General features: G+C 52.2%; 3 protein-coding genes across 3 annotated transcripts in view; all 3 read right to left on the reverse strand.

The window, feature by feature from the left end:
* CTHT_0048560 (uncharacterized protein) overlaps nt 1–640 on the reverse strand; it is a gene marked incomplete at both ends in the record, with an annotated part of 4,529 nt that extends 3,889 nt beyond the window's left edge. The window contains 2 exons of the mRNA XM_006695156.1: nt 13–343; nt 573–640. Of these exons, the coding sequence (XP_006695219.1) occupies nt 13–343; nt 573–640 (399 nt within the window). The remainder of the gene's footprint in view (nt 1–12; nt 344–572) is intronic.
* Nucleotides 641–5,246: 4,606 nt separating this feature from the next.
* On the reverse strand, nt 5,247–6,243 carry CTHT_0048570 (uncharacterized protein; the record flags this gene model as incomplete). Its single annotated transcript, XM_006695157.1, has 2 exons — nt 5,247–5,414; nt 6,181–6,243. The coding sequence occupies 2 exons, from the start codon at nt 6,241–6,243 to the stop codon at nt 5,247–5,249; spliced, it is 231 nt and encodes a 76-aa protein (XP_006695220.1).
* Nucleotides 6,244–11,178: 4,935 nt separating this feature from the next.
* CTHT_0048580 (desaturase-like protein) lies at nt 11,179–12,981 on the reverse strand (the record flags this gene model as incomplete). Its single annotated transcript, XM_006695158.1, has 2 exons — nt 11,179–12,682; nt 12,761–12,981. 2 exons carry the CDS (start codon nt 12,979–12,981, stop codon nt 11,179–11,181), a joined length of 1,725 nt encoding a protein of 574 aa, XP_006695221.1.
* Nucleotides 12,982–14,694: the final 1,713 nt, after the last annotated feature.

Genomic DNA, 14,694 nt, shown 5'->3' on the forward strand with positions numbered 1-14,694 from the left:
ACGCTTAGGCACCTTGCACAGGGCGTCAAATATGTGATTAAAGTAGATCAAGATCTCTCCCTTGGCGACCTTGGCGATGTTGTACATAGACTCGCATGCGTAGTAGCGCACACGAGGGTCCTGGTCAGTGAAGCAGGCCAGAACGGGCGGCACAATGATCTCGAGATAGCGCGGCAGCTCAGGGCCTAGAGCGATCGCCGCGGCGGCCAGCCCTATGAGGCCACCGTTGCGGGCATGGGGTTGATGGACTGCATAGGCATATTCGTTGACCAGCTGGTCCAGGATAGACTCGACGCGGTCATAGTCCTTCTGGGAGACAAGCTCGCGGATGACGCGTTCGAGCCTGGGAAGTGTTAGGTAAGTGTTAGAGTGGCTCTCGCTCGTATGAAGACAAGGGGTACTGTAAGCGTATAGTATGCTCGTTAAAGAGATTTGGGGGGGGGGGGGTTTTCAAGGGGGGCAGGAGAATAGTATAGGTCCGGGTATGCTACCCGATGCAGTTGCAGGATAAGATGCAGTGAGAGCTGAGCCATCAAACTCTCCCAACACACAAACAAAGGCGACCCACTCACTCTAAGGCGCCGGTCTTGCGCTTTTCGTAGATCTTGTCGGTCAGATGTCGCTGGATGGACGCATCCATGGCTGTGTTCCTCTAGCGGGAGCCCTTGGACCAGACCGGCATAACTCCTAAGAGGTGGTGAAGACTACACGTTAGGGGGGGGGGTAGGGTAGGTAGTCAAATCTTGGTCGGCAAGATGGAAGCCGACCTGGAATTCTAGATGAGGGGCACGAAGCTGCCGCCAACCCCAACAAGCCCAGGGTGAGTGAGGATGGATGGGGTCAATGATGATGATCAACCCAGACTCGCCCAGAGTCAAGAATGGATGAAGCCGGCCGAATTGGACAGTTGGTGGGGATGCGATGTGGGGCGTCCTGGATTCGCACTGCTTCTAGCCCAGGCACAGTTAATACTGAGATCTTAAGACTCGGATGCTTAAAGCAAATGACCAGTTTGACCAGTTTGGTGGTGAATGTGTGTGTGTGTGTATGTGTTTTTGTGTGTTGCGATGAGGGGCAGATGCAACGGACTGTGGAGCGACGCCGGTCGGATTCGATGCGACTTGAGTCTCACTGTCTTCCAACTGTCTTTTTCTGAGCCTGCCTGGAGTGTTCGATCGGGGGGAGGCGGCAGCGATTGGACGGGCTGGAACAGCGTTGGCCACTGGACACTCAGCAACAAGTAACAAAGTCACTGGTTGATGAGCCGTGGACAGCTTAGATGGATGACAACGTCATGGCCAGGAGACAGCAGAGCTCCGCGAGACTGGAGCTGAGCGCTTAGAGTTGCCCAGTGCTTGCTGGTGGGGAGGGGGGAACATAGCGCAACGCAACGTAACGTTACACAGTGGGGAAAGCTTGTAATATTACCTTATCTATAGCTTATCGGGGGTTCACTTTGTGTGTAAATTACCAGTTAAGGCATCCCGGCCATTCAGAGAGGCAAGCCGTGCTCGAGATTTTTTGGGGGGGGGGGGGGCGCGCATCTGTGCCGTGGGGTCATAGAAGGGAAGAGTCACGGGTCCGTTACCACAAACTTTTCTGCGGGTTCAGCCTCACTTCAGTCATCACCCCCAACTCAAGCAAAAATTAATGGGTTGCACAGCTTAACAGTCTTCACAATCTACTCCTCATCATTCCCATCATGTTGCTCATCACTATCACTTCAGCGCCTCGTTCATCTCTTGCTGTATGGTTGCTGTTACTCCAGCCGACTTGACAACAACGGTTTTGTGATTCTGACAATCAATGTGCCCAACTGCCAATGTCTCGGCCCCTTGCGACAGCTCTACCTCTCACATTTCAGATTCAGCCTGTCTCTGCGTCTCTCAGTCATTTTGCATGTGCTGCTCGTCACTGGAACACAACGACTTAGGTATGGCTGAACTAAACTGATTATGGTGGGAGACTGAATCCTAAGAACAAACATTGCAACACCTGCACAATGGCATTTGGGGAAGGAGGGGGGGGGGAGGGGTTTATGTAGAAAGCAGGGAGGGAGGGAGGGATGCACACGAAGTACACATCGGTATCCTGCATTGCGATTCTGATCTCGTTATCCCATCCAATATCTGATCTCCCTTTGCGTAGCGTATACGTACCACTCCTTCGGTTCGTCTCAGCTCTACACTCCACACGTGGGAGGACTCGTATCCAGTCCTGTCATTATCCTGGCTGGCTGTGACCGCTCCCCACCCATCTGGCATACCCATCGATTTTAAAATAAAATAAAAAAAGAAAAAGAAAAAGAAAATAGAAAAAAGAAAAACGAAGAAGAAAAAGGGGAAAAGAAAAGCACCAAGAGTAACAGCAGCAGGAGCAACAGTATGAATCTGAATATCTGTTAATGCAAGATGCAAGATCATACATCACAGACAGGGCGATGCGATGCAGGCCAGATCATCAGGCCGCGCCCATTCCGGGGGAAGGCCGGAGGAAGGAGGAATTACGAGATCTCGCTTATCTGATCCAGAATCGATCACAGCTGCAAGCAGTCTGATCATGTCCTTTCGAAGACAAGGACGGCTTGGATGGAACGTGCACGAAGAGCCAGTCATCTGCCGTTGACTGGCTTGGATTCGTCCCGGGTTCCAGGTTCCAGCCTGCTTGGTAGGGGTTGTTTCGTCCGGCTGGCAATCCCGATTGTTTTCGGGGTCGGCGCGCGCCGCCCACGCCACACCAAGCCTACCCTGCCTGCCTTAAGATCCAATCCTGGGGAGATCGTGGATAGAAGCACGGGCTAGATCCAGTCCAAGTGTTCCATCTGGTCCACCGGGTTTCAGGTTTCGTCCATTCGTTCGATAACCGACCCGTTCTACCTCGAGATCGAGATGCAGTAGCGTAGCCTAGCGGCGCAAGAGTGCATATGCAGGCGAAGACACAGCCAGTGGGACGGGGAAATTGTGTAGTCAGCATCCTTCCATTTGCGATGTAGAGCTCATTTGGTTCGTTCGATCGGGCGGCTCCTTATTCGACCAAAGCCCCCGAGCCTGATGAATGACCAGGTTTGTTTCGCAGGAATCTTGGAATCGATCCCTGGATACAGGCATGTCCAGCTGCGGAGCCACTTGTGATACTGACTGTGAGGCGGGATGGACTGCATCGTAAGTGGTTGGTGGGGAGAACGAACGAATCTGTGATGTGATGTGTTTTTGCTGTGTTGACAAGAGCGTTTATCCATTCTATGTTGAGAGTGAGTGGTGTTTGATACTGGCCAGAGCCCATGAAGTCAAAAGCCCCAGCGCCATTCACAATTTGAGAAGCTGTCAAACAAACTTGAAGAGACAACCTTCCTTTTTGACACATTATTCCGTAGGCAAGGCTTGATACCAATCAGTAACTGTGACCGTACACCGCCACCGAGTGACACCGAACGTCCGAACTTCTCCGAGCCTGTTTCCAGTATACTGCAGTACGCGCAGTCATGTCATTAAAATGTATACACTAGGTACACTTCCACACAAGACGGACCAAGTTTGAGGAGCAGACTCCTCGTGGCTCAGTCTAGCCTGGTTCTGTCGTGTCGGTCATCTATCTGCTACAAGCATGAGGTACAGATGGAATACTGCCGTCTGACCCCTCGGGGGCAAGATATGCAAAAGAACCTTGTTCTGCTGAGCAACCGGGCCCTTACCATAGCGATGGAAACGCAGATCGTTTAACCAGTTGCCTAAGGGGTGTGCGTCTAGCCTGAGGTATTGTACTTCGTATAGTGTAAAAGCTTTGTCTCGTCCTGACAACACCCGCCCCCCACCCACCCACCCAAAGTAAAAGCCCTTGTTTCAAATCATACACAGGCTTTCTTCTTGGCCCAGGTGCTCTATGATGAAAAGTAAGGACTCAGCATACACAAAAATCTCCCGAAAGAAAGGATCGATCAAGAGATGAAACCAAAGTAATCGTTGGGATCGACAACCACTCTCCGTGACCACAGTGCCCCAGCCTGCCCGATCAGGGCACTGATCAGAATGGGCAGCCCATCACCCAGTTCCACAGCTACGATTTGCGTCAGTGGACAGTTTACGAAGGTTTTGAAGAAACGCCAGACAAGGCTGTTCTTCTTTTTGTTGAATTTTGGAGATTGGGAAATGGGATCACTTTTGATCTGACAAGAACGACCGTTTTTTTTTTCTTTCATTCTTTCGCCAAGCGGGAGATCAGACATACGTACCACAACATACACCCAGTACTCAACTCTCAACTTCGGTGTGATGATGGTCCCCTTCTCTGCCGTGGAGACCGTGCCAGGCGCACTGCCTAACCAATTGATCCGCCTTGTCGGCCCGAGAGGCTCGTATAACAGGCTCCCGAGCGGCTCTCACCATCCAAAACATTGCTCGAGAGCCAGTTTGTGGCCCCTTCCCCTTCACTGTCAGGCCAGAACCATTCTGCCCTACGTATTGCATCTCTTTGCTCTCTTGAGGGATTGAGTACCAATAAAAGTGATGAACGGATCTACGTTGAGATAGCATTGAAGGAGCAGGTCATGGACCAAAAAAGCTGAGGATGTTCAGTGATTTGGCGTGATGGTGATGATGATCAAGTGTCACAATTTCATCTTTTGCACCTTACACTTGTTGAGAGTTGAGTCGATTTGAGTCCGGCAGTGACCAAATGTCGTGTTCAGCTAGTTAAGGTAGACAGCTAATGTCCTCCCCCCCCCCCGCACCCTCTCCCACCCCTATGCAACACGTTCTCCCCTTCGACCACTGACAACTCTCCTTGTTCCTATCTCAGTGTGGGTATCCAACCATGTTGTGCTGCGTAGCGATTGTCTACTAGTAAGCCTACTAGGTAGTGTAGCGTATTGAATAGTAAAAAAACGAGAGAAAGTTTGTCGCCCCAAACGCCAACCATCCAACTCCTTAAACGAAAGAGATGCAGTACAGTCCAGAAAAGAGAAGAAAACCAACTGAATACAATTCCCCCCGTCCCACAGCCGCCAACCAAGTATCATCCGTAAACCGTCGTAGGCAGTTAAAGTAGTACGTAGTACAATGAACAGGACCGAAACAAATTCACATCCTCCAGCCCCTGAGCTTCCAGCCCGTAAAGCAGACATAAAAGTTCCTGATCCATAATCGAGATAAGCAAGTGCCCAAGCAAAAAGGCCATTATCAGTTTCAGTGACTAAGCAGGAGGTGGTCAGGCAGACTCGGCATCGAAGTAGGTAGCACGTAAGTTAGAGATCAGCGCCGTCCAACAGCCAAAGCCTTGCTGGTTGTTCCACTGCCACCGACGTTGCCGGCATTTCTGCTGCCGTCCCCGCCGATGCCAACGACGTTTTCGCTGCCGCTGAGGGCTGCGCCCAGGCTGTTACGCTGGGCTGCGGCGGCAGCGCGCTGGGCGAAGGGGTCCTGTTTTTGTGTGACTTGTCAATATCTCCTGACCATATAGGAAATTTAACCCTCTTTCTCTTTCTGGGGAAGGGTAAAATCTGCTTGGTTGGGACTGTTGGGATTAGGGGACAATGAAACCAGACCAGCTCGTCCGCCCTGTTCGCCCTACCATATCCTTGTGCACCTGACACAAAGCAGGGGGGGGTTCAGGCCGAGCTGACTATTCGCTGCTGTGGCCGAATCTTGTGTTGCCCTTAATTTTGATTTTGTGTGTGCCTGTCTGTGTGCCCCTATGCATCCTTTGCATCCAGTCCTTTTGTGCGGGGTCACCGGGCATGGGCTGCATTTTTGGAAAAGGGAAGGGGGGGGAGGGGGGAGTAGAGAAAGAGGAATGTGTGGGAAAGGAGGGGAGGGATTCGTGCATAATGTGTATGTACAGTTCTGTTGGGACGATCCAGAGGAACGCCAGTACTGGCCACGGATAAAGGAAGGAGAGAATGAAGGAAGCAAGTGCACAGAGACATTTAGAGTCCTCTGGCTTGTGAGAGGGGAAGTCTTATGCAGGACAGGCCTGCCAGACGCAGCGGTGTGTGGCACGAGACTCGATGCTAGATACTAGATTGGAGGATGGAGAGGGGAAGAAAGGATCCAGGCTGTGTTGATGGGGGCTGTGACGCAGCTTAGGTGGCCGATTTCGGTGGATGGGATGGGGGGGAACGGGTAGGGAACAGAGGACGGTCTCGGGAGGAAGGTTAGGAGGACGAACAGCTTGACATGGACTCACCTTCTCACCGCGAGCCTTGCAGATGCGGGCCGCGGCCGCCGCGTCCATCTTGCTCTTGCCCATGGTTGGATATTTTTCGAGTGTTGTGTTGTTGATGAGATGGAGGTAGGTGTGTAAGATGGGTTGTTGGATGTAGGAAGGCTTGAATGTGATGATGTGCTAGTTGATCTGGGGCGTTTAGGAAGATGACTCTGATAGATATAGATATAGATATAGATATAGATATAGATATAGATATAGATATAGATATGTCGAGAAGGACGAAAAGGATCTTGTTGAAGATGATGGATAGGTCGATGAAGAACTCTTCTTCAAGAGGTCTTATATCCGGTGTTGTGTTGATAGTGATGGTGAAGCAATGGTTTGGTGTTGTCCGACGCCCACGCTGGGGACTCAACCCCGATCTTATATACAGCTTCAGACCGACCGTATAACCGGCGAACGAGCAACCACGGTTCACGGCCACGACAGCTTCACCGGTAAGAAGTGAGGGCGGAGGGCGAAGCCAACAAACAACCAGAATGCCGCCCTCCTCCGAGCAAAACCACTCGAGGCAATCAGTTTCCCCCTCCCCCTCGAGGCTCTGTCTGTTCCTCTCCTGACTTAATACGGAGGAGAGATTTCAAAAAAAGTGAGCGGAAAAGGCAGACAAGAAAAATTTTCGAGACGGGCCAATAATAACGTCGAACTCCTTTCGGTGAAAATCCCGTGAGCCTGTCAAGTAACCAGTCAGCACGACCTCTCACCTTCACAAAGTTCACTACGCTGCCCACTCCCCCGTCTCAAAGGGATCGATCTATCCGATCAGAGTCGATCGATCACCGGCACCACGCGTCTGTTCAGCCTGGCTGGGCATACACAGATATAAGAACAGGCGGGTAACGGGAAGGGAAGGGCAGGGCAGGGCAGGGCAGGGCAGGGCCACCAGGGCCCCCAATTTCTCCCGTATCGGCAAGCCGAAAGGGTCGGTTGGTTTATGGGACGAATGCGCATCTCAGCCGAGCATGAAACCTGCTTCTTAGTTTGCAAGTCTGCCTACCTCCTCGGCTGTGGGTTTTGCCCCTCCTCCAGCCACTCTGGCCCAACCAGCAGCAGCGTTGGTGCGGGCTGGCGTCATCTTGCGGGATACGCAGGTAGGTATGGAGCAAAGGAGGGAGAAGGGGGGGGAGGTGTGTGAATACATATACCTACCCTAATCTAGTCTCTGCAGGATGGCTGTAGCAGCTGTGAGATCAGATGATGCGAGATGGATGATGGTTGGCAGCCAGCAGACGGAAAAGGGGATCTTTTTGCCTCGTTGGATCAGAAAGGTCCCCTTGAGTATGTAAAAGGAGGGCGCGGAGAGAAAATAGCCCCTGTGCAATGCAGCTGGAGACAGAGACAGACAGATGACAGACGGGTTTCTCAACCGTATCACTGGATACGTCGGGAAGGCTTAAGATCCGCAGTCCTATATGTGTAAGTCTGCAGGTAGACTACAAAGCCCTTCAGCGGGCCAAATGTCCATTGAGGGTGTACTTTATGAGAAGAGGGAAGGCACCCAAGAAGGGAGGGACAAAAGGGTCGTCCGTTCGTCCGATCGATCAGGTCCGTTTTCAGAGCAGCACATGCCAAAAGTACGGCAAGACCGTGTAGTAGTCGGACTCAACTGGTGTAAGTTGGATGGTAGCAAGAGGGCACACCAATTGAGCCTCAGTCTCTTGATAGCGCCGTTATTTCACCGACAACCCCGTCCATCAGTCGTCCGGCCCGGACCATCCAGGCTCCCAGGACAAGGGTTCAGGTTTGTTGTATACACAGCAGGCGTCCGTCCGTCAAGTGCATAGAAGCACTGGAGTGAAACATCGAGGACAGGGCCATACCGTTGGGAGCCTTGGGATGATTACCAAGACCCTGGGAAGCGCAGAGCGGGGGTCAAGCCAATTTTTGTTTTCTTTTTTCCTGCTAGTTATATCCGTACTCCATGGTGTACGTAGATACACAAGTTCAATCACCACTTGCTCGTCTTTCCTAATTTCGAGAGGGGGTGGGGGAATAACGACGAGCATACGGATTACCCTGAATTTACCACACCGGGTACGGGACTTGACCGGGGGCGGGGAGGGGAGGGGAGTTAATTAAGAACGAGGGGGTATCATACGGGTCGGCACGTTGTTGGCTGGAGCGCCAGGGCTGGAGCCGTAGAACAAAGAGAGGAAAGCGGACTGATGAGGCTTAAAGATGAGGCTGATGAGAGAATGTCCATCGCCAGGCGAGCAGGGGAGGGCCCTGTGAAGAAGCTTGGCTGAGACCGGCAGGCAAGGGTTGAGGGACAGTTATCATTATGGGAACATAACACCACGGAAATGTTTCCCATCATTCAGCCAAGGTGTGTGGCTTTGTGGGGGAGCGTTGAAAACTTGACTTGCTTCTGGGGAGAGAGGGGGACCCATGTTGATGGGATGATGCCAAGGGGACGGTCCTTGCCCATCACCTCTGCTCATCATGAAGTATGTGTAGGGTATCGGGCCGCGGGTACTTAGCTTCAGCTCGGGTATGTCATTGTCTCTAGAGACTCTCTCCTCTTTTGGCGATCTTCCTCAACCATACAAGCTGTTAACGGCGATAGTCCCGTCTTGGTAGTTTCTCAAGAGCATTGCAAAAAAAAAAAAAACCAAGCAATATCTTGTGTATCAGTCCCAGATGTTCACGCCGGCTTCAATGACGGGCTAAGCCTGAGCTTGGAAGCATTCTCGGGACCGAACAGAGTACGGATCCTGTCCTGGCAAAGCAATCTACAAATGGCCTTGTGTTCCATTGCAGACATCTTTCTCTATCCCCTCTTCCGCTTTCTTCTGCTCTTCCATTGTCGTCTTTGGCACATTGTCTTCACATTAACCCTGGACCAAAAGCGCGCATATTTTGATTCGTCAGTGGAAAAAAAGTCCACCGGGCCTGCGTCCTTGTCACGCAGGCCCGGGCCAAGTCCAACCCACCCCTGCTCAGTCGAGCTGGGGCAGGAAACCTTTCCTGCTTGATCTTTTGCATATGAGAGGTCTGTGGCGTTTCCCCCAAACAGTGTTCCCGCCATGCCGGATAGGGGGAGCATGTCCAGGGATGCGGCGTGTCATTGGCTCAATCGAGAGGGGGGCATGGCCAGGGCAGAAGAGATTGGGTTGCTATACCGTTTCCAGCGCAGACCTACCTACCTTAGGTGTGCAAGTTTCTCGTCAGTAGGTAACCTAGCCTACAGTAACTGTAGGCTCTGCAAACTGCAAGCAAGACCTGCCTAAGTATGTACTTCCTGTGCCCATATGTGTGAGAAATATGATAGATCTCTGGATCGCCGGATCTTAGGTGGCGCTCCCAGCCCACAGCAGCCCACAGGAAGAAGAGACAAGTGAGAGGCCGGAATGCACTCCCAGTGCTCACAACTCCATGTCCGATCCCACTTCGAAAACTAAGCGATCTCGCTTTGAGAAGAGGAAGGAAAAGAAGCAGCCACACCCACGCCCAGCTGAAGCCAAGGAGACTGAAGAATGCATCCTGCTGCAAGTTGCACTCTCATACATAGCACTGGCTCTGTACCCAAGCACAGATGCTTCCATACCGGGACATATCCGGGTAGATCTGGGCAAATGGGAGCTGGAGAAGTTGCTTCTCGGCGGCCTGCTGGAACGCGCACCGGCCCCCAGTTTCAATGTGGTGCTGCAGTAAGATGCAATCGAGCAACGCCAGGCCTGTAACAAAGTGTTAAGGCACATAGACACCAGGAAGAAGCGAGCACTTAGCTCGGTATCGCTTAAGCTCTGAAAACAGTCTGGTCACATTCAACTGTCACTGCGAGCGATCGTTTGTACATAGGCATGTAGTATAGAATTTCCGTTATCACCTTTCAAAGGGGGGCATGGTGAACCAATGATCCGACGCTAGTTGCACGGCAGAATCGGCCGATCTCCAGACGCACAAAGAGCAATCGCAGGCGTGTGTCCCAATTCTATTTCAGCTTGGCTAGCCAGGCCGTCGAACCAGCACAAATTCCTACAATGGATATGTGGTTTCCGACTTACACTGACTGGCCGAAGATAATGCGGTGATGGAAATGGTGATATGCACCTACTGTAGTAGTAATGGCCATGATTGAGGCTGAAATGATGTTGTTGTAAGAATGGACCTGATAAGGACCTGGCCAATATCTGTTGCAGTACAGTAGTGGATGTAGGCAGTTGAAAGCGAGTTCTGAATCCCAGGCGGCTAGGCTCTTCTAACGGTGACCGGGGGGGGAGGAAAGGGGGAGGGAAGGACGGAAAGGAGGCACAAGCTTACCCGGGCTTCTGCAGGGTGATCTGATCCTAAGGTCAGTGGCTAGAAAACTGGATGAAGAGGCGTCGAGGTTAAGCGTGCCACAGGTATCTCACAGCACGATCCCGGGAACCGTAACCTAAGACAGCCACAGGCCTAAGTAAGAAAGGCAGGTGTACCGCCAACCGACTCAGAAGGGCATATGTAAACGGGAGAAAGGAGAGGGGTAATGTAATGAAGAACCATCAACGATGAAAACGAGAAAGTTCAGCGCGCGGCAGGAAATGCGGAAGATCCCTGGAGGGGAAAGGTGCGAGAATGGCAAGATGAATAAGCTAATGCATCTTTCTCAAACGGACATAAACCAAAAAAAATAAAAAAAATAAAAGAGCCATGCGTTGCAAAAAGAGTAAAAGAGCACAATTCATCCGAAGTATATACATGCATGCAAGGTTTTCTTGCTCATCATGGGTACGAACAATCAAGTGACACATCTAGATCAGAAGCCTTCATCCGATCCGATAATTCATACTATCTCCGTCGTCACACATGCCGATGCTAGCTTAAAGCGCCGGCCGACGGGCCGTTTTTGGACAACCGGTGAGCTACCTAATCCCAGTCTTCGGAGCAAATACCTCCCCCCCCCCCCACCACCACCCCTTTCCCCCGGTTCCCCCCTTCTTCCCCCGCTCTCTCTCATATCCAGTCCGTATAGTTTTAATGCGCATGACCAAGCTCTCCCCTAGCTAACATAGTCTGGCACTTCTTCAGAATAGCCGCCTGTCTGGCGACCTCAGCCAGCGTCCCAATGACCTTCTTATTCCCATCCACAAACCCGTACAGCGCGTACGGAATGCCAACTTCATTGCAAAACTCTTGCACCAGGCGCTGCGTCTTGCGCAGGTTATGCCTGGGGATGCGGGGGAACAGGTGATGGATGGCCTGGAACTGCAGGCCGCCGTGAAAGAAGTCGAGCCATTCGGGGCAATCGACGTCCATGGTCGTGCGTAGCATGCGCTGCGGGAAGGACTCGTCGACGCCCAGGTCGGCCGTGCTCATGGCGAAGTGGGAGAGTGTGATTTGGACGTGCACCGGCGTCGTGACAAAGTGGCTGACGATCAGGTACATCAGGCGCGAGGCGTTGTTGTCGATACTGCGGTACAAAATGCCGTAGCCGAACCAGTACCAGAAGAAGACCTGTCCGGCTAGCTCGAGCCAGCGATGCCAGGCCGCGATACCCTTGCGCGGGCCCTGCCCGCCGAGGATGTACATCCACGAGAGGCGGTAGAGGTTGAAGCGGCCGAAGAGCAGGATGATGTAGTACAGGCGGTGCTGGAGGGAGATGAAAAACTTGGCGGCGGCGTCAAATTTCATGACCTTCTCGTAGTAGGTTGAGTACAGGTTCTGTAGGAAACGGTGCGAGATGGCAAAGAAGGGCATGTGCTCGATATCCGGGTCGTGCTCGGGCGAGTTGGTGACGATGTGGTGCACGTTATGGTTGCGCTTCCACCAGCCCAGCGACAGCCCGCCCAGGAAGTCGGCGATGATGATGCCGATGACCGTGTCAACCTGGAAGTTGTGCGTGATGCCCATGTGGCCTGCATCGTGTGCTGTGAAGACCAGCTGATGCCAGAAGACGCCGAGGAAAACGGCGCTGAAGAAGTACCACTTGTGCCACAGGAAGAACATCGACAGCGAGAAGAAGATGGCATAGCGCGTACACTCGATCGCGTAGGCCCAGTAGTTGCAGTCATAAAGACCCTCGGCCTTGATGCGCTCGTTGAGCTGTCGGTACTTCTCCACGATGAAGTCTTGCGTGGCCGGGTCAAGGGGCGGGTAGATGGACAGGTCCAGCTTGATCTGCTGTCTAGTTAGAGCATCTAGATGTGCCATGCCGTCAGACGGCTTGTCTTCTGCATCATCTCCCGAAGAGAGCGACGTGACCGAGTCTACCCTCGCGATCTCGGGCCGGCGCTTGCGGAGACCCCCTTCAGCCTCTTCCTGGTCAAACACAGGTGAAGGCGACCTCGAGCTAGGGCCACTCGATGCCGGCGAAGCATTTTCCTTAACAGGCTTCTGTGGCTGGTACTCTTCTTCGCTCTCCACACCCCGAGGCCTAAACTTTCCCCCCTGAATGGGCGGTAGGAAGTTCTTCCAGCGGCCCTCGATCCTTCCGATTCTATACCTATCCATCATGCGACGGGCCTCAGGCGAGTGAATCCTATGCTACTGTCAGCACAATCCATTCCAGTCCCCATGTATCGATCTTAGTCCCATCCAGGGATGTGATTGAACTCACACATGAATCTCATCCGTCGCATCCCTCCCCACCACATGCTGAATGGCCTTGTCTCCTCCCGGATGGTACTTGATCCAGGCGTCTGCCTTGACGACGTACTGGTCCAGGATGAAGACGTGAGCGCCCTCGGCGATCATGGCCTCGATCTCACGCCGCGAGAGCACGGGGTACTGCCGACCGGGCTTCCCCTCAGTGGGGGATTTCGTAAATGATGCTGCCATTGGCGACGTCGCTGTTGACGGAGCGGGTGTGTATGCGATTTTGAGTTGTCAATGGTCGATTAATCACGAACCGATTGAAGATATGGATGCTATAAGCAGGGTAGATAGACCCTTAGGGGGGTGTTGTTCTCAAACACCAGCAAGGTCCGCAAGTGGAGATAAAAGCGCCAGCAACCGTCGATAACAGTGAGCGTGACAGGACAGAGCTCAGTCTTAACGGCCCAAAGTCCGCAGCTTCCGAGTGGACGACCAAAACGCAACGGAAATGGAGTGCCCCGATGAAAAAAAAAATCGAATAAACTTCCGGGTTCTCAAGGGCGCTGTGGGCGGTAAGGTGAGGAGCCAGCCGTGGGTTCCGTTCTGAGTCGTTAAGGGTAAGTTGCATCAAAAGCTTTAGTGAACGAACGAGATCGATCAATTGACTGATCTCTGCCCTCACAAAACCCCGGCCGACTCAATCAGACAGCTCAATTGAGCAGATCCAAAAGCAAAACAAGATCGGGTTTCACCCAAAAACCAGATCAATTGGCCCAACCTCGAGTCAAAGAGTAAACAAATGGGTCAAAAAGGGGGGAGAGACAAGGTCCAAAAGAACAGCTTGCGACGCCACCAGACAGAAAGGTGCTGCCCCTGGGGCCTAAGCCTTGGGGGACCTGGAAGCTCAGGTTGGAGCTTGCAAAAGTTCTGGAACCCTGGGCGTTCAACCCCAACCCCCAAAGCCAAGCAAGTAAAAATAAAAATAAAAATAAAAATAATAAAAGAAAAAAAAAAAATCCCAGGCTTTGCTTGCTCTCTGCCAAGTTCCCGAGTTTGAGTAAGAGAAGATACTGCGACAACCAACAGATCACACTTTTTACTTCCGATCTGCAGTCAAGTGAATCCACCGCCCTCTCGGGTTCTTCGTCTGACGGTTCAACTGCTCTAGCAAGGAATGTGGCATGATCGATGGGCCAAATCGCCCTGCCTTGCTTTGCTGCAACGGTATCAAAAGCTGATCGAAACAGACCAGGGGTGCCAGGAGAGATTTGTTGGGACACAATAGGGTTAGGGTTGGGTATGTGCTTTGGACGGAAAAGCCAACGTCTCACCGGCTTGGCAGCACTTGGGGCTGGATCCCCACCATTCCGCCGCGTTGATCTGGCTGCCGGTCGTCATCACATGAAGATGAGCGCGGTCGACGCCGGCAACAGGAGATCGTCTACTCCTACAAAGAGTCATTTTCTCCCTTTTTCTTCGAGATAACCTGGGATACTTCTCTTTCTGCACATTACCATTCTCCATGCCGTGGAGCAATTGGAAGATGGTGAGCTCCAAGATTAAGCTATCACAACTCGATAAAAACTTTCACATCGCACTTCGACATCACCACCATGCAATACAACAAATACTGAGCACAAAATTTACATAAGCCAGCCGCGACGATCAGCACAACATCCCGTCCCGTCAGCACATGTCTATCTCTTTCAATATGCTATCAAACGCCTACTACAAACCCTCCAGCCAGCATCACCAGTCATGACCACCCACCAACCAAAGCCTACCAAGCCATTCGACACCGGTAGGGCAAGTTAAACCACATCGCATGCGCTAATGATGAAATTGCATTCCCCCACCGCCAACTAGCCATTTACCATTTAAATGCCTTCGTTTTAGCACGGAGGAAATCAATCTACTAGAGTACAGACCGAGAGAGAGACAGACAGGTACACAAGA

This window comes from Thermochaetoides thermophila (assembly GCF_000221225.1).
Source record: "Thermochaetoides thermophila DSM 1495 unplaced genomic scaffold scf7180000011819, whole genome shotgun sequence".
Taxonomy (NCBI): domain Eukaryota; kingdom Fungi; phylum Ascomycota; class Sordariomycetes; order Sordariales; family Chaetomiaceae; genus Thermochaetoides; species Thermochaetoides thermophila.